The sequence below is a fragment of the Rhopilema esculentum genome, chromosome 5, assembly GCF_057945365.1.
Source record: "Rhopilema esculentum isolate cy_ngs chromosome 5, ASM5794536v1, whole genome shotgun sequence".
In the NCBI taxonomy this organism is placed as follows: Eukaryota; Metazoa; Cnidaria; class Scyphozoa; order Rhizostomeae; family Rhizostomatidae; genus Rhopilema; species Rhopilema esculentum.
Window position 1 is genome coordinate 2,772,139 of NC_142819.1, and position 20,226 is coordinate 2,792,364.

The window sequence follows — 20,226 nt, forward strand, 5'->3', positions numbered from 1 at the left end:
CGTAAAATCGGATTTTTCTGAATAAATCAAGAGAAAAATTACAAGCTTCAAATCAACGATCCATACGGAATGTTTTTATATTGAATGTTGTGATATCGTCAAGTCGCTGCATTGCACAATCGTAGGGCTGCTGATCCACGCGGCAAAACAAACCAGGCAACTTTGGCCAAGCAAAGCTATCAACTATCCAATATTTTACCTGCTTAGTAAAAATTGGAATTTCACACTGTAATCTGAGTTATTTTGGAAACTATTTTTGTTATGAAAACGGCAACTCCCGGCTAACGAGTAAAATCATATCCACACCCCTGTGCTATCAACAAAATTTTAACACTTTTTCGTGATCTATCTTTCCTATTTTACTTCTAATTCTAAGACTTAAATTTATTTACTTGCTATTTATTTGGGTATTTCAACCTGATGCAAGTATTATGCAGTGTTTACAAAGTGTAATTCAATGTGATTCAATGCCAAAACTTTTTAATTGGTAATTTATCAGTTTTTAGCAAACTATGCAGTTTTATTGCACTTTAAACCTTATATTTACAAGGCTTTTCTCAGTAGTGACAGATGATATAGTCTTAGCAAATTAAGAGTCCATTAAGTTAGTATTCTTTGACACATATTCTTTACTACTAGTTTTTTAGTTACTCTTCTTGTTTCTTTGTCATATCATTTTAAGTCTGAGAAACTAAGCAATTCGGGTGAAAACTGTTTTGTAGAGGGCTATCTTAATTAGGTGTACATCCATAGCTTTACATTCATTCCCAGATTTTTTTGTGTGTTGTGAAAAAGTTTTTGTTTTCAAATCTTTTTTATTACTGTTTGCTCCATACCCCCAACCAATCATTTGTAAACAGTGTTTTGTGTATCCTTTCATTTTAGTGGCCAGAAAAGCAGATACTTGTCTTTTTTTGAAATGAATAGCAAGGCAAATTTTTTAAACAAAATTATGACTGTCAAAACCAAAATTTCATTTTATGGAGCCTTTTTTCATCTATACCAGTTTAAATAATTTTTTATCCAGCATGTATATTATGATTCTGCTAGATGTTTTTAAAAAAATCTGCTAAAGAATCCAAAAGGCAAAAGATAAACAACTGATATATAGGAAAGAATATGAAATTTATAATTTGTGAAAGGTCAGATTCAACTTGCAGGCTGTCTGGTTGGTGCAAGTTTGTATGAGATGGTGTAGAAGCATTTGTGATATGTTTGTTAATTTTGGCATTATCTGGTTTCTATGCAATAACATGGCTGACAGACTGTTCAGAAATTACATCATGCTAAATTTGATCAGTTTGTTTGTATTCATTTATACCTAGCATCAGAAAGTAGTTTTTAGGACACTTGAGACCTGGTCCTTTTTTCGATGTGACCATATTTCTGGGTATTGGCAGCTCTCTGTAACTCCAGGCCCAGGAATCACAAGGTGTGGTCACATCGAGAGAAAGGACCAGGACACTGTTCGATAAGCATAAGCTTCTCAGTGTCCTAAAACTACCTTTGGATGCTAGGTAGAAACAAATACAAATAAAACACAAATCAAAAAAGCCTAAGTTCATTGTTGATTTTGACCTTTCCATTCTAAACTTCTAGTCCACAAGCTTCTTTTCAATGCTTAGGATTAGCATTGGTCACCTTTGATGCTTCTCTATTGTCAGTTTTGTGTGAAAGTGTGAAAAATGTCATACTTTACCAGTTTTTCCTACACCTCTGCCCCCTTTCAGAATCAATTTTGAATGACCCCTAAGTCACTTTGTATATATACATGTTATAATGTAGTTGAATAATGGTAATGCTGGATTTTGCACATTTTTCTAAATAAACTATGCATTCATAATTCTTTGTTGAGCAATACTTAAGCCTAGATACAAGATTATGGCAGAATTGGCATGTTCTGTGGCTTTTTATGTGGTTTCTTCCCCACACTCATGAAGCTTTTGGAAAACTGCTGATTGCTTTACACAGTGTGTCATATTGCAGTACCACAGCCACCATATTTCACTTAGGGTTAAAGAAGTTGTATGCTTGAATTTGCCTCAAGGCTTAAAGGTATGACATTCTCAGTGTTTGAATGTCCTGAAAGCTGTTTGGTGTGCAGCCAAAACCTTAAAGTTTGTTGCAATAAGTAATAGTGGCAGCAGGGGTCGGAAAAGGTAGCAGATCATGGGAAGAGTGGTCCCGGAAAATATTCTGGGTCCCAGAAAGAAAAAAAGTCAAAATGCAGTAATTATGCAGAAGGATACCGAAATTTCCCGAAAAGAAGAATCCACAAAACCAAGATAAAATAAGAGAAAAGAAAAATTAATAGATCAGTCAGCATGGTCAATCATAATTTACCAAAAACACAGAAATATCCTGAAGAAAACAATGTCCAATGAATTTTTTCTTTGTGTTACCTCAAATAGCAAATCCAGAAACCCTATGTTTTAAATGTTTATTTATTGCAAATTAGCATATTCTGGGGATTATCTGAAGACCACAAGTTTTCTGCATGCTTTGTTCTAAGTGGCTAAGATTGTCAGTGTTAATCCTGTCTACAAGACTATATTACGAAAGGTTGTTACAAAAGCCTCTCAAAACAAGTTTCCCTGCATATGATAATATTTGCATGGTCCTTTTATTTTTAGTAAAATCTGTTTTAAGCTGCCTATCTGGTATGAATTGGATTTTTTATTCATTTAGGTCAAAGAAATTACCTAGCTTATCAGGCATTTAATAGTAACTCTCTGTTAGTGCCTGCCAGTAAACAATTAGGGCTAAGCCATTGTAATCTTTCAATGATAGCTAACTTAGTTTCATAATTTATATTTTTTTGCCCGGTCATTGATGGTTTAATGCTAATTTTTTTTAAACTTAAATCTAAACTGATATATACTTTATGGAAGGCAAATCAGTTTTCAAACAGCTACTCACTTTTAAACAGCTGCTTTGTTTTCTTTTTTATTAATTTAAATTTTTGGGTTTTTTTAGAGATAGAACTTGGGACTGACATTTGTATAGATATGGACAACAATCAAACATTTCTCAAAGCAATCAAGGCAGAGAGGTATGTAATTTACAAAATATAATAAAAGTGAGTTACAGGCTATTTTTTCTTGGCCAAAAAAGGTTTTCTGTTTTGCTGCAAGGTGATGCCAGAAACTTTCTTTAAGAGCATTCAGAACGTGAAATAACCTGAAAATTTTGTTTTCATCAAGGTATTGTTGCCATGAAATGTTTTGAACTGTCTGCTATCAGTGTGGCCATTTTGAATCAATACTTTTTGTAAATTGACTTCCATTCATATCATCAAGGTTTTCACAATGCATCAAGAGCATCTGGTCTGTACAGTGTTGTAGCTCGCTCTAATCAACATTATGTTGAAAATATCAGAGGTTTATAAAGATTCCTAGACATTGGGGAAGGGAAAGTGGCACAGGCCATGGCAAATAGGAGGTTTTAATCTTTTTATGTCACAGTATGGACCTATAATGCGTAGAAATTAAAAATTCTCAGTAATTAGAATTTAAACGCAAACCAGTTGCTGTCATTTGGTGTCATGGTTACAAGAGGGTAGGGATTTTTATCCATCTATCACGTTTCTCTTATTTAAAATATTTTTACTTACATACCACAATTCTACTCAAAACCTATTTGATATTTTATAGATTGACAATACTATCAAACCATCTATTTACATTTCAATCAAATACTCTGTTTCAATAGAGAATTTGTTTAATTATCCACAGGTAGAAACTGTTGCCAGATTAAGCATGAAACTCAGATTCTTAGCAACTTAAAAGCCTCAAACTGTTTTATACACCAAAAGCGTGTACTGCTCTCCCATATCATAATTTCTGTTGCACAGGAGTCTTGAAATCCCAATCTAGACAGTTTATTTTTGTTGAACAGGAAATTTGCCTTTTTTCCAATTATTCACTACAAATTCACTACTTTGTCTGTTTTTGTTCAATTACACTGTCTAATAACCATTGTAAAGGTTAAGTGAAATGTAATGAACAGAAGCTAAAGAGTAATTTATCTCTTGAGTGACAACCAAGTAAAACATTATGGCAGGAAATTACAAAAATTTATCAGGGAAATATTTACAGGAAGTTGCATGTTGTAACCTGGAAGATAATTCTTTTATTAGGTTTTTAATTCCTTCTTCATCGAAAATATTATTAAACTCAATTAAAGGACTGTTTCAAGACAGGAAATGTAAAGCAGATAATATGGGCAAGGAGGTCCCGACCAGGTGGTGTGGGGGGTGTGAGGGTGTGGGGGTGTGACACACCCCAACTCCCAACTCTGCCGATCAGCAATTTTTCAGGTAGAAACCTACGCATCGTAAAATTCAAATCAGGAGGAGTTATGGTCTGTGACGCAGGCTAAGTGCAATAAGGCTACGGCTAGTATTGAGGTGGATTTCTTCTTCACGGTATGAACAGAAAACAGTATACGGTACAAGCTTGCACAGAAGATATTTTGACATTCAAGAATGGTACGCACCAGAAGCACGTTCCCTCCCCCTTCCCCAACTTTTTGGAAATATTCTCTTTTGTAAAAAGCTACCTCTATGAAACATTAGCTCTTATTCTGCGACGCAAGGTCCCTGTTGGCTAATTTCATTCTGTATTTACCTATTTAATCACAATATTTCAGAATTGCAAGAAAATTAAATTTGTAGCTTCTATATTTTCTGATATTGCTGCTTTTTTCGTGCATACGTGTGAATTCCTTTTTTCAGGTCATTGCAGGGTTCGAATTGTTTAAAGCGCCCGCACTTATCTTCTTGTTCCATCATTTAAAAATGTAAAACCTCTGGAATTTTACCCTGCGTTCCTTATATAGCACTAATCATTCCTTGTATATAGTTATTCACCTGCATAAGCCTCATTCAATGCGTGATTAGAATTTATCCAGTAAATGATCACCATGAAAGCGATTAAATGTAATAATGAGGTAACTAAACGGTTGCAAATGTGTCGTGCACACTTCCTAACTGTAGAAATTAATGCCACAATTGTAGAAATTAATGCCACAATACCCCTGTTTATTTGAAATATTTTAGTTATTTGCATTGTACTTTTCATTTGTCGTTCACTGATATTTTGATTTGTATCTTTTTATTTCAGGAAACCGCCAAGGGTAAGTTGTCATTATGGCCTCTTTCTCAATTATGGCCTCCTTCTCTTGCTGCTTCATTATTAAAATGTCTTCGATTGGTTGTAGTTCATAAATAATATTCTCAAATATCTGTTCAGTGCCGGAAAAACATTATTAAGATTTATGCCAATTATGCGCTCGTTTCGGGTCGAGCTAGTATTATGAAAAATTGTGGCTTGATTATTTAAAGTAAGTCTTCATTACGAAAAGACTCCTTACAGGGGAGGTTGTTTAATTTGGGTGTGACAGGTGCCAGTACATACAGGGGGTAGCTCTTTTGCAATTTTTTGTTTTGGCTACCACTATTTTTGATAAAGTAACAATTTTTGCTGCACGATCCTTTGCACGTGTTGCTTAATCGTTTTTTGTTTAAATATTAACGCCAGGTGAGATTTTTTCACGAAAACAGCAGATTTTAGAAAAGCATTTCCCCAAGAAAAAACAAAACAATTTAGATCTGTTAAAATATCATTTGTCTACATTGTCGCTTCATTATGATAATGGGCTGCGTTGTGTGACCTCTAAAAAATCTCAGAAAGAAGTCGTTGTGGGAAAGAAAACCCCCCTCCTTCACTTCTTTGGAAAAATGATTGGGTCATGTGTGGTCTCCTCCTGGTCAACTTCTTTTTACCCTGTTTACTTGTGTTTTCACGTTCTTCAGACATTTTTAATTGCTATTTTATGATAAAGTCTTTCGTACAACAAGATGACCCACCAGTTACAAAAAGTGAAGTTTTTGTCATTCGTTTGTCTGAAGGCGACGTTTGAATTAGTCAATCCCCTTTTTTCTAGACATTTGCGTATGATTACTGCTTTTGGTCAATGGACGAAGAAGTTGAAAAGTTTGCAAGTAAGTTTATTTACGTGTATGTGTAGTGTGATTTCTAACTGTCTAGAAGCTATTTTAGAGATCAGTAATTTGCTCCGTTTCTTAATACGGAGTATTAAGCAAGTAATATACCAAGGCCAATATTTGCTGATTGTACCAAACTCGCGCATGGGAACTGACTGGCTGTTGTTTTTATTGGTCGGTCATTAGCTGTTAATTTCCATTTTCATTAATTGTACGTAATGCGAAATATTAATAATGGCTTTAACAGGCCTTTTCGTTTGACACGAGCGATCACTCGCGATCACATAAATAAACGTTTCAACAATTAACACATTTTCAGTCATATTTTGTAACCCAAGCAAGTGACATAGACGAAACAAAGCTGGTATATCAAAACACAGGAAATATAAGAAAGTTGACTTAACCACATCTCAACGAAAAAGTGCATTTGAAAATCAATTCCGCAGCGAATGTTTAGGAATGCTTTAGGTACTTAGTATTTGAACCACAATAGCACTTAGGACATTTTCTGGGCAGTAAAAGCGTTTTTAAAAAGGTATGGAACAACACTCTGCAATCATCCGGCAATAACGGCTTTATGACCATCGTGATGTATATAAAATTTATAAACGAAGCACATTTATAAAGGGGATTCAGTCTTTCTTGGAGTGCATTACAGAACATTGTAACAGTTCTTTTTCATTTGATGTTACCTCAAACAAAAGGGTCCTTATAACAGGAACAATTTTTTCACTATCAGCGCGAGCTCTCGCGAAAAAGAAATCACGCGAGCGATGAGCCCCTCGCGTGGGCTATTTCTGACGAAAAGGCCTGCTTTGAAAAGAGCAAAAATTTTAAGTTCTGTACCACAAAAAGATTGTGTAAAAATATTGATAAAATTATAATTCATGCAATGTCTGTAATCTACTCTAGATTATTGCAAATTGCAGTTGTATCCCATGTCCCTCTCGGAATATTGTTGTTGTAATTTTCAGATCTTCATTGTAGGCCAGTAGTTGATACTGGCTAGACTTATAATGACTGCTAATTCTCAAATCAACCTTTTTCGTGGGGGGAAATTGCAGTGTCGATTACTTTTACAGGAGATGAGGATGTATACTGAAATAATACGAGTGAGGGGTACGATTAGGGTAGGACTCGAGCGACCAGTGACACATTGCGTCGTTCGTTGCTCTGTTAATTGAGAAAAATGGCCTACATAATAGAATAAGTCACACACTGGCTTGTAAGTATTCTCCGTACACAGCGACAAGTTACCTTCCGGTTAAAAAGACACTTTAGCTGTAGGACCTTGACAAGGACCGTTGAAAGTTTCGAAACCATAAGGCACCACAATGTCTCTATTGTCCGACATTTTGGCCTGATCGGGCAAATGACCTTGAATTTATGAATGCAATCTTGCGTACTTTTATAGTGTCTTTTATGTATGCATGAGTGCATGAGTACTTTTCAAAGCCAGGTCGATCTAGGACAAGCCTCTTTCTTAACCTCTACTGTTCGCTTTAATGTTGACCAGGAATATTTTAACGTGTAGCTTCCTTTGAATGTAAGAAGAAGAGATTAAGTTTTTTCATAATAATGTTAGCTGTTTCTGATAGCAACGCCAGTCTGGATGATTAAGCTAACTCGTGTAGACACTTAGGCGCAAAGCTAAGCTTAGTCTTTAGGCAAGAGCTGATTTGTGGGATTCTCTATTTTTATAAATAAAGAAAACTTGTAGACATTTGTGCACAAAGCTAAGTTTAGTATTAAGTCAAGAACTGAGTTTGGGGATAATAATAATAATAATAACTATATTTTTTAACAGGTTGACTTCAATGTATAAGCTCTTAACATATGTTCTTTAATGTATAATGAAGAAGGTAAATAATTTTCTGTCCAATGTATATTATGTTTGAATGGATTATAATTTTTCATATAGGCCAGGAATTCGTTTATAAATGTCTTGGAAAAGGCGTTGTAGACAATGCATTTGACGGATATAATGCTTGTATTTTTGCATATGGACAGACAGGTACGTGTGCCCTTAATTTGAAAATCAAATTTTTCATTGCGATATCTAAATTTTGGCGGTTAAGAAAGTCACTTTGTCACAATTTGTCACAAAGCTCCCGATGTTTTGTAAGGTTTTTTCCTAACAATTTACTCTTGATTTTTCTCTGAGTCTCGAGTTTTAAACTGTTTGGGCTTCATGTCCTTATCACTGAAACAATATACAGAAAGCCAAGGAAATTACAAGTAATCTAGAAGTCATTGAAACTTGATTAGTCGATATTGAAATATGATAATAATTGATTTTTTGTCCTTGATATAATCTAGTTAGATTTGTAATTAAAATTAGATTTCTTCTTCTCTATTATCATACTATGTTTTAACATTTCCGTGCTATCTTTAAATTTTGCGATTTAAAAAAGATAATTTCTCTATTTTACAGTATACTTTATTGAAATTTAAAAAACACATTTATCAACTGCGTCATTGTTTCTAAAAGTGCCAGGTTCTGCTTGTGAGAAAGAATTAAGTTCCCGGTTCTCACTCATAGAAATGAACGATTTAGACCCATAGAAGATTACTGCATCTGCCCTGAGGCCACTATCGTAAAGTGTGCTGCATATGTTTCGTTTTGATTTTCAGGATCAGGAAAGAGCTACACAATGATGGGATCACCTTCCGCAAAAGGTCTGATTCCAAGAATTTGTGACTGCTTGTTTGAAAACATCGCAGGAAAACACGTAAGAACTGACATCTATCGATCATTGCTTATAAAAACGTGGTATTGATATTGATAGTCTGATGCTGATAAACTCAAAACATTTATCTTTTCCTGCTTTGCTGAGGTTTGCCAGGTAACTCACTTTCATATTAGCTGCCGACATCATGCTGTTAATTTGCTGTAGAGCACTATGTTCGGCATTGTTGATGCTCGAGTTTTTACCGCTTTTCACTGTCATTTTCCTTGCCTCGCGATAGCAAAGCAGTAAATGTAGTGATATTTTACTATGAATATATCGATTTTTCTTATACTGTTTGGGCTGTATCTTTGATGATGTTTTTTTTATTTTAAGGAGGAAGATCCTAACATGAGTTTTAAGGTTGAGGTGTCTTACATGGAGATTTACAATGAGAAAGTCAGAGATCTTCTTTGTCCTAAGAGGTGAGACAGTCGTGGCAATCTCTTTGATGAAGTTTTGATCGATTGATTGCAAGATGCACTGTGTGCCTTTTTAAAATCCAATTGTTTTGGATAGCTGTATCTTGAAGATTAATGTCATTTTGCAGAACTCGTAAAGTGATCGTTAAACTGTTGTAAATCATGCTTTTTTGTATTTGTTTCTACCTAGCATTCGAAGGTAGTTTTTAGTACACTGAAAAGCTTATGCCTATCGAGAAATGTCCTGGTCCTTCTTCTCGATGTGACCACACCTTGGAATTACAGAAAGCTGGCTCTCCTCACTCTGGGTGAAAGTTTGGTCATGCCAGGGACTCGAACCCTAGACCTTTGGATCTGTACTGAGTCATCCTCGCAATCAAATAAGATCAGTTGATCATAATAAATGCTTTTTGTGGACAACTTCTAACAGTAGACAAACGATCCCACCCCAAAAGTTTCTCTTTAGCCTTGAGATGACCTCCTCCCTAGACAACGGACAATCCCTTAGAACGGGCAGCCTCACACAACGGACAGTTTCTCTGTTGTCAAAACTGTCATAAATGTAGAGGTTTTCGGGGCCGACAGATTTTCGAATTTTCTTTCAAGAATGTAAAGCATACGTATAAGAATCCTCTTTCAAGTTAATTCCCTCTATAAAGTTCTTCGTAATAAAATTTTATTCTATGGGAGTGCTGCTATTTTCTTGATAAAATTCATTTGTATTTAACAATTTTTAAGTCACGGGTCTTCTGCTTTATAAAGGAATTTAATTGTCAATGCGTGTTTAATATCTCAATTCTTAAAATGTTCATATTGAGTATCTCCAGCTAAATTTTTGTTTTAGTGACAAGCAAAATCTGAAGGTTCGAGAGCACAAACTTCTTGGCCCGTATGTTGATGGACTGTCAAAACTAGTTGTGTCCTGTTTCCAGGTAGCTAGAAATCTGATAATTTCAAGTACAAACTATCTGAGATATGGAATTTAGTTAAGTTCACCAGTATGTAGCCTGGATGTGGAACAGCTGTGTAGTGCTAAATGAATGAGTATACAAGGAAATTTTTTTCAATACTGTTTAAAATGAATACGGTAATTTTTCTGTTTAATATTTCCAAGTACAGCAATTCCCGCAACAACACACCCATAAGATATCCAGTATTTAGAATAAGTCCCTGTTGCTCAACTGTTTTGATAATCTGTTTTTAAAAATAAACGAAAATATTGGATTATCTCTGCAAAATCTGCGCAATCTTCTTCAGTGAATCTATGTTGCTGGATTTCCGCATATTTGTTCCTAGGATATAGAAAATCTAATGGTAGAGGGAAACAAATCTAGAACTGTGGCTGCCACCATGATGAACGCCGAAAGCAGTCGCTCTCACGCTGTTTTCAACGTCGTTCTTACGCAACGGATATATGATCCACATACAGAGGTAATCAGGCGGCTTCCTACGTTTATGCTCTATTTCTTTCTTCTTAACAGTTAACAGTAGTGCAAGATTGATCCACAAGTGCTCTTAAATGACATGATATCCTAGACATTTGTACAGTTAGGCCTGTTTCGTGCTGGTAAAATTGTTAGCTTTACTGGTAACCAAAGGAGATGGCACCACTGCTGTTTTGGGGGATCCAGAGATCTTATCTGTAACTCATTTTGGTCCGTGCGTAGTTTTATGAATAGCTGAAAGCTATATGCACCTGCGTTTTTCCTTTCTGCCATTGAATGGGTTTTTTCTCGCAGAACTGAAAGAAACAGTGAGCTAAGCACTGCATGAAATATACAGTTTCAAAACAAGCATTATATATATATATATTTATAAACCAGTATTATATTTGTATACTTAACCATGTTTAAAGAATTTAATATGATTGAATGAACGAGCGGGAGTGGACACTATTTTAGTTTTGCGGCCTATTTGATTTGATTTGATCAGAAATTTTGCCCAATTAAGCATTGAAGAGTTATTTTTTATCTGAAATAGGTTGAATCTTCTTGCTAGGTAGTGCTTGCCGTTTCCGCAATGCGTTTCTACAGCAAACGGCGTCGTTTGTTTTATCTTTCCAGAGTAATCCAACATAATGTAAATGTTGTTAAGTGCTTTTAAGAAATATGCTTAATTTGAAGAAGGCGCCATATAGCGGGAACATAGCATACTGAAGTGCTTCTCGTCTGACACTCTTCATAGTATAAACGTCGGATGGTGATATTTTCGTTCTTACTAATTAAACGCGTCTAATAAACATCATCTGTGTGGTTCGCGGGTAGGTAAAGCTAAAACCAATCAGAGACGACTTTCTTCCTCTCGCGTTATCTTCGATTCACACTTGGATATAAATTTTCCGCTTGCTTTTTGTCAGTATCCGATGTTTTTACTTTGAGAGTGTCGGACGAAAAGTACAGTATGCTGTGTGCTCGCTATTTCGTGGCGTCTTCAAAATTTTAAGCATAGTTCTGTATCTTGATTTTTTTAAGAGGTGATAAAATATAAAGAGTCAAAGATAACATTTGTTGTTTTTACATTTTTAAATGAAATGATTTAAATGTGAAATAATTTCAATGTTTTTGAAGCGTTTATTAATCAAGATAATGAAACTAACGATCAATAATTATATTTCGTCACTTGATCTTTTAACTTACTGGTAAAGGCTCTTGCGCAATTGGCATGCTTTGCAACTATCCCAATATCGTGTTGCATGAAATTACAAAACACAGTCAATTTCTCAAGACAACTGCCGCTAAGCATGCCGGTTGCGCAATAGTCTTTAATGCGTTAGCTGAAGAATTTTCAATAATTTCTTTCGACCATTTTATGCAAATCTTTGTATTGTAAATTTATAAACTTCTGAAAATTATAGATGATATCCACTGTCCACTTAACACCACATTGACTGAAACCCCTTCCACTGTATTGAAATGGTGGGGGTACATCTGATAAATAAACGACTGAAAATCGTTGTTATCAGCCATTGTGGGTCTGCTTAGAGTGAGGGATACCAACGGTTTACGCGAGAAGTCGTGTTCTTGGATTTTTTCTATCGTTTTCTTTTTTCGATGTTTTTGTTTTGTAATTCCCTATCGCAATCTAAAGTACCAATTTTATACCCACCATTAGAGTACTGGTGAGAAAGTTAGCAAGATAAGTTTGGTGGACTTGGCAGGGAGTGAACGTGTATCAAAAACTGGTGCTGCGGGGGATCGGCTCAAAGAAGGAGGCAACATCAACAAGTAAGACGTTTTTTATCATATGATGATTTATTATATTAAATATATAATAGTAAGAAAAAGTCTAGTTTGGTAGTTGGTAAATATCAGTTTTGGAATTGTTTGCAATTTTAAAAGGCCAGGAGCTTTGTTTTTTGCAAATTTTTGATTGCTTTCAAATGGTTTTTCTCGTTCTTTCAATGTTTTCTCCGCCTGAGCGCCTGTTCTTCACCAGGCTATCGAAGTTTCTGTTTGCTTTTGTGGCCATTAGACCTAGTCGATTCTTAAATTATTTTCTTTTCAGGGACTACAGATAATAAGCGTATTTTGGAATGAAAAATTCTTTATCAATAGCATTGTAAATTTATACCATAGAAACAACTGAATCCCTAAACCCGTATTTTATGATCACAAATACAAATGTCTATAGTTTCAGCATTTTCGCACTGTAAATCTTAATTTGTGTATCTCATTCCAGATCTTTAAGTACCCTGGGGTTGGTTATATCGGCTTTGGCAGACCAGGTAATATTATTTAAATAACCTTCAAATCGCTGTCTCTAAAATCTATTTCGTTAAATCTGCTTAAGAATGTTTTCACCTGTCCCTAGGTAGATATCTACTACACACAGGTTACATTTAAACTGCACAGAATGATGGATATAAATATTTAAACCAGCCTGCTAGCATTTCTACTGCTTTGGTTTGACGGAAGTCAAAATAATGAACAAAAAGTCGATTCCGTGTCTCAAATCACATCAAAAAACTTTCCATAAAAGACTTGTTTATTTTTTATAAGGGTACACCATCGAGCTAGAAATCAGGGTTCGTTATTAAATTTTCAAGATCTGAAATACTTCTCCATAGTTTGCAATCAAATTAATTGTATTTGGATTTTTATAAAGCTGGAAATTTCTGTTTAGAATTTAGTGAAAAGATACTGTATGTAAGACTATTTTTAATAGATGCAATTATTTTTAATTGCTTTTAACAATCATGATATTACATAACTGACAGTTTGCCTCGTAGAGCAATTTTCCTCAATCTCTTCTCGTTAAAAGTTTTCGGTAATCTTTAAACATGTAGTCAATTTTCTATTCTAATTTTATGGTCACATTAATCCTAAAGCGTTTTTGTCTAATTTAGGCCAGTGGGAAACATCGAAAAGGTTTTGTTCCTTACAGAGACTCTGTCCTCACTTGGCTTCTCAAGGTATTTTTATTTCAATCGTGTATATTTTTTACATATTTTCTGCAAGGTTTTTCATGACAAACCTTGACAATATATACAGGCCTACTGGGTTTCTAATTCCAAGTAGTCATGTAAATATGAGGACTTTTCCCCTTTAACCAATCAAGTTTGCTCTTTGTTTTTGTTGGTGCTAATTTTATGATTCTTTAAGCCTGATTTACACGAGACGAATTTTTCGCGCGAAGCGAATTTTTCGCCACGACTTTTCTAGCTGCGAATTTTTCTCTCGAATTCGAAGTTCAATTTACACTGGCAGAAATTTTTATGCAAATTCGCTGCGAATATTACAACATAATATAGCGACTGTCCGAATAGTGCTCTTATCAGCAAGTTTAAGCGAGCAAAACAGCAAAAAGCGATACTGGATTTGAAAAATTTATTCAAGACGTCTTCAAAAGGGGGAATTCCATCTTTCGGTAAGAGAGGTTTACGTTTACATTTATAAGACCAGAATAACTTCTTCAAATACTTTCAAAGGTCGCCATCGAAGCTTGCAAGAGCATGCAAGATCCTGTCAGTGCATCTGCTTAAAACTTTTGCTGTTGAGCAGGCCAATAAGCAGCCAATAATTCAGCAATTTGAAGAAATTCTTGCCTATTTTTTCATTTCTGATATATTGGTAGAACGATGAAACTTTCAAGCCAGTTTTCGTCAATTTGAAATTCAAATGTTTGAAAATTAATCTGATATGAATCCACTTACATGGATTGTGTATGAGGAACAGGAAATTGATAATTAACAGCCTATTTTATTGACGTTTCAAAGGCGAGAGTGTTTGAGAAAAAGAATGCGGAAAGACGTAGGCCATCTGAAACCAAAACAGAAGTCAGGTGTCTTCAAATGCTGTTCTGATTGGTTTATTTTACAAGGCGAAAAATTTCGCAGCGAGAAAGTAGGAATGGTTTCTACTTTTTCGCAGCGAATTTTCTAATCTCTACTTCTGCGTATATTTTTCGCGCATTCGCGGCGTATAAATCAGGCTTTAAACGCGCTCTTAAATTGACTTTGGTTTACAAAAGTGAATTTAACTTGAGCTAGGATCATCCTTAACCCGGCAATCATATAGCGAAGCTCCACTGTATGTGATTTTTAGCATAGATTTGGTAAAAGTTAACTAAAACTTTACATCTCATGGAAATCTGCTATCTGGTATTTATTTGCTAAGCCAGTTTTTCACTTCAAGCCAAGTCAAATTCAGTTCAAATTTCTCCACAACATACGAGTATACAGGGAGAGGTAATAACGGTAAAATACGTTTTCTCAGTAATGTTTTCTCTAAAGATAGTGAAACAAGAATAGTCTCTATGGCTTAGAACTGTATGTACCAATTCATAATGATAGTTTCCCTAAAAATACCTAAAAATGATGATGGTTCCCTTATTTTACTCGAATCGCTTTTTTGTTGAAAAACAAGTTTTATGATAGAATGATCATTATCGCAAGATTAAGTGCCTTCTGTTTTTGCAATTAGGATAACCTTGGTGGCAACAGTAAAACTGTCATGGTTGCTACGATTAGTCCTGCTGCTGACAATTACGAGGAGACGCTTTCCACCCTTCGGTATGCGGACAGAGCAAAGAGAATAGAGAATCACGCTGTCATCAACGAAGACCCGAATGCAAAGGTTAGATCCGCAAGCTATTTTCATTTCGGAAATGAAGCATGGGTTTTAGTGCTAGGCAGTGCCAGTTATTATGTTGCCGCAAGAGGACTTTCATTTTATGGCAAAAGAAAATACTCTAAAATGTTTATTACCATGCAAAGAACCTTTATCATATAGACTTTCAGGAATCTTTATCATATATAGACTTTCAGGAATTATAAACATTCTGGTTTACTTAAATGAAATGTTTTGCAGATAAAAGAATGATCGAGATAACGCATAGAGCCAAAAATACCAACGGTCACTAGGTTTACTTAGGCCAGAATGTTTATAATTCCTTCAAGTCTATATGATAAAGGTTACTTAGGTGTAGGCAAGAGTAATTTGCAAAAGGACAGTTCGTTGTTGTTGTATCTTTTCGTTTATCTAATGCCAGCTGGGGTTTGTTGTTCGTATTCTAGATTGATTATGTAGCATGAACACAAGTCCCTGTGCACGATGAATAAAATTGCCAAACACGTAGCTAGTAACAATTATGATAAGAATCATTGTCCTGTTTTTTCTATGTTTGGCTTAATTGTCCAGATAAAAATGTCACTTTTAAATGAAAGGCTACTTCCACTTTTAACATCATGGCTATGTTGATCTTTTCTCTTTGTCGTTGTGAAATACTTAGAGTGTTCTCTGCTTTTATTTTGACAGATAATACGAGAACTGCGGCAAGAGGTTGAGCGCCTGCGGGAGCTGCTGCAGAGCAAAGCAATCGACTTGTCACAAAGCACTTTATCGAAATCCGGCAGAGATAGTGCCGAAACAGGCAATATTCGGGAAGAGCTTGCAGAAAACGAGAAATTGATTCAAGAATGCACGAAGACCTGGGAAGAAAAGGAAAAACAGACAGAGATGATTCACAAGGTAAACGAACAAAGATAATCACAAGATTCTGCCTCTAGTCTCTTGTGATGAAGCACTCCATTGAAGAAGAAACACTTCGAGATACTTGTCCTGTTTTCCTTTATTCAGGCCTCAGCCATTCAAGGACAGAAATAACCCTTATGTTGTTGGATTCTTCAGGAAGGTGGAAATCGGGCTTTTTTTATCTCTAATAGCTGCAAGTAGGCTGGAAAGACTGGTTTTGTTTTTTGAACGTTTGACTTGAATCTGACTGTAGTAAATTGTAATGACAAATTGATGTACATTCAGAAATAATTAATTTTAGAATGGTGCAGTTTCCAAAGCATCTGATCGTGTATCCAGGTTTAAATTGTCTGGAAAGGACAACCCCCCCCCCCCCCCGACTTCTGGCCTTTCTAGTCCAGCTCATGTACTTTGCACGTACACTAGTTGAAGAGGAAAAGCGCTTCTTATTCAGCCTGTTAGATTTTGTAACATTTATTTGTGATTATATCCCGCAGTGTTATCCTCTTGCTTATATATTGCGTTGTCAAATTGCTTGCATTCTGCCAACCCTCATCTCTCTACTAACTTTGCGATCTTATCAGCAATGTCCTTTTTGCGTGATTCTGAGATTCTCTTCTCTGAACAAGCACTGAATATGCGTTTTGTCCTTCTGTTTCCGCTTGTGCGGAAGTTTTTAAATGGCGGAACTCTCTACTTCAAACCAATTCGTATCATTGCCAGCACATCCTTTTGTCAATTAATATACACTCTGATAATATTTTTTCATCGTGCAACTAGGTTCTAAAGCTCTTTTATTTTTAATACGTCAATCGTTTGATTGAAAACACTTCCCTTATTCTGCATTCTTCTTTCATGTTTTAAGGAGCGTCACCAGATCTTAGAAGAAATGGGCATCAGCGTACAGGACTCTGGGATTGGCGTTAAAGAGGGTCGCTACTTTCTTGTAAATCTCAATGCAGATCCTTCATTGAACGAGCTACTGGTTTATTACTTAAAGGTAATCTCTTTAACTACACGAACCATGTTTTTTCGCTTCAATCTATAAGTATGAATTCTTGCACCTTAGTATACTCAATCAAAGGCTCGATATATATGCTGTCTCGCCATCTTCGCTTTTCGAGATATTTTTAACCGTTTTTTTTAGAGCTGTGATCATAACATCGTTTAATGTTACTTTTTTGTATTTTTTCTTGCTGTTTCTCTTTCCAAGGAACATACATTGATTGGTCGACACAACTCCCCCAAGCTACAAGTGAGTACACGCAGTTCTCTCAGTATGAAGCCGCTCCATTTTGATAATACGACATTGATCTTTTAAATATTTTGCCAAGTCTATGATTATCTTAGTTATATGTTATACGACAGACTATACGACTATACGACAGACCTGTAAACAATATTTTTCATTTCTGTTCGAAAATTAAACTTACTTTAGTTTATGAAAATTTGTTTACAATATACCACACCTTCAGATTACAAAGTTTAATGTCATGTTTTGCCCGACCTTATTAACGTGTGTTTCTAACTGCTTAATTCCTTGTTCAGAAATCAACCTACGTTTGAATTTTCTTTACCCGCTCTCTCTTGATTTTTGAGGCGTATATAAACCTTTTTCCTTTAGGATATTCAACTAAGTGGCCTTGGCATATTAAAGGAACATTGCATAGTTGACATTGACGATGAGATTGTTTACTTAGAACCTTTTGCGGAAGCGAGGTAACAATGAATTTGTTTTGCTCACTTCAAAATGGTTATGATTGAAATTCTTGTAAACACAAAGTAGCAAAATTGCAACAAAAGTGATTAAAGCGCTTAACTGCACTGCTGAAGTTTGTGAGTAATGTTGAGTTGAATGTATTTAATAAATAGTTAGATAGAAGAATTATTGTATTGAATTAAGGGCTGGTAGGTTATCGGCTAATGAGTTACCAGTTCATGTATTGTATTCATTGCCTGGTAATCGCATTAAGTATGAAACTCAGAGTAGCAACTTCGAAGGGTCCTGCTCCATGTACCGTCCTGCTCCATGTACCGTCCTGCTCTACCTATGCGTAATCGAGCACTTTATGACACTTTACGACAGCACGGTAAACAGTAATTTTCATATACAGCATATGAGATGTATTATTAATTCTGTTCCAGGACTTGTGTAAATGGCCAACAGATATCTGAAAGGACGCAGCTTCGCCACGGTGATCGAATTCTCCTGGGAAATAACTACTTCTTCAGACTTAACTGCCCTCATTCGACCACACAAATGCAAGGTTGTTTTTTAGTTGCCTTACAAGGTTGTTTCGATTTCTCGAGCGTGTATGTGACCTGCATACACGTGTATGTAGCTGAAATTATTTTCTTGGTCTATACTAATTCAAACTTTATTTTGAAGGCAGTCTCTAGTCTTTATTGAACACAGCACTCGGATTTCCTCCTGTTATCGGCCAGTTTCCTTGTTCAGACTAAGTTGGAGTTGATTCGGTGAATTTATGGAAAGTGAGGAATGCAAAACATACTTAGAAAGAATACATCTCTTGCTTACATTATAAGCTTCACTTTTGTATTTAGTTCGTGTCCCGTAAAGTTTGCATTCCCAACTTCATTTTCTACCAAAAGCCATTTCTGCTTTCGACTTAAAATGAAAATGCCTGAAAAGGAGGGGATAAACGTTTCTAGCCATTGGCGCTGTTATTATCAATCGGCTAGAGGCTTTATAAACATCAGTTGGCCATGTTTTGTCTGTTAACCCGGAAATTGTCTTTGCAAGACGTATTCTCAGCTTGAGTATTTGTTCACAGAAATAATTTCAATTTCAGATGCAGCTAGTGATCAAACTCTGGACTTTGATTTTGCACAGACTGAACTTATGCTCAATGAATTTTACTCGCTTGACGGTAAGCAAGTTTGAACTATTTATCAAAAATATATTGCAGATTTTTGTAAACTTGAAGGCGACACCATCTGAATTTTGTTCGGCTGCCAGTGAATTATCGTCAAATCATTGCAAGCGTTTGTTGGCGCTTGCTTATCAAGAATTGGGTATTCTTAGGCCATTACCGGCTCAGAAATTTTGCCGTGTTCGATACAAGGAAATTTGCAGAAGCTAAAACAGTTTTGGTCACTGATAAGATTTCTTCTTCACTGATTACGATTCTTTCTTAAAAACGACAATAATTGCACTTTTATCGAAACAATTTCTCTGCTTTTCCACAAATGCAGTTTTCGCAACGGTTTTTTCTTTCAGAACTCGCACAATCAAAAAATTACGTTGATGATTCACCTATCTATGAAGCCGGTTTCCTCAAGCAATAAGATTTGGTCGATTTTATATTTTCATTTGTCACACATCTCATTTCCAAAGCATCGTTTTTCAGTATGAAGCTTTACAGAAATTAAGAAAAAAATACGTATAAAATTGAGAATCAGTGGTAGAGCAACCAAATTTGAAAATCATTACATTGTGCCTTAATTTTCAATTTGTGCCGTATTTGCAAAATGCCAAATTCAGTTCTACTCTGTTGCCAACACATTCAGACCAAGAGATGATTCTCTATTTTAATAAGTATTATACAATTTGGGGTTCTCCAAGATGCTGCTATTAGCCCCTTCCTATTCAATGTTTCCTTTGACAAAGTATTCTTTCTTCAATGCGTGGCTAGTATTTAAGTCAAGGGGTTGAGAAGATTCTATTATGAGCAATTGGTGTTGCACGATGATATAGCACAGGAATATTTTTTTTTGATCATTTCGTTTTGATATATATTAATAAGATTTTAAGTCTCTTAAAACAAAGAAATCTACAATGAGACACTACTTCAAGGCTCTAGAAGTTTCTTTTTTTTGCTTTATTTGGCACATGGGGGTCTACTATGATCCTTTCTGTAGTTTATCTGAAATATTCCTTATCTTTGTAAAAATTGTAACGTTTTGGCCTACACTTAACTGTAATATCGTGGCCTGAACAATGAGTATCATTACCTAAAAGCACATTCATATGTTTCAGCACATTTTGTTAAATAACCTGGTTCTACTATGACCCCTAAAGATGCTAACAGATTTTTTTAACTTCACTTCTAAACTAAACTTCGAAGTTATCAGCA

The 20,226-nt window shown here is 35.4% G+C and overlaps 1 protein-coding gene across 3 annotated transcripts in view; it reads left to right on the forward strand.

The window, feature by feature from the left end:
• Window positions 1-20,226, forward strand: part of LOC135689658 (kinesin-like protein KIF13A) — a 42,804-nt gene that overhangs the window by 539 nt on the left and 22,039 nt on the right. For all 3 annotated transcript variants that reach the window (XM_065206964.2, XM_065206966.2, XM_065206968.2), the window contains exons 2-19: window positions 2,977-3,052; window positions 5,124-5,136; window positions 5,947-6,004; window positions 7,929-8,021; window positions 8,642-8,739; window positions 9,073-9,161; window positions 10,003-10,090; window positions 10,455-10,589; window positions 12,270-12,382; window positions 12,837-12,882; window positions 13,504-13,569; window positions 15,080-15,232; window positions 15,914-16,126; window positions 16,995-17,129; window positions 17,343-17,384; window positions 17,754-17,848; window positions 18,275-18,396; window positions 18,943-19,020. In XM_065206964.2, coding sequence (XP_065063036.2) covers window positions 2,977-3,052; window positions 5,124-5,136; window positions 5,947-6,004; window positions 7,929-8,021; window positions 8,642-8,739; window positions 9,073-9,161; window positions 10,003-10,090; window positions 10,455-10,589; window positions 12,270-12,382; window positions 12,837-12,882; window positions 13,504-13,569; window positions 15,080-15,232; window positions 15,914-16,126; window positions 16,995-17,129; window positions 17,343-17,384; window positions 17,754-17,848; window positions 18,275-18,396; window positions 18,943-19,020 — 1,713 coding nt within the window. The remainder of the gene's footprint in view (window positions 1-2,976; window positions 3,053-5,123; window positions 5,137-5,946; window positions 6,005-7,928; window positions 8,022-8,641; window positions 8,740-9,072; window positions 9,162-10,002; window positions 10,091-10,454; window positions 10,590-12,269; window positions 12,383-12,836; window positions 12,883-13,503; window positions 13,570-15,079; window positions 15,233-15,913; window positions 16,127-16,994; window positions 17,130-17,342; window positions 17,385-17,753; window positions 17,849-18,274; window positions 18,397-18,942; window positions 19,021-20,226) is intronic.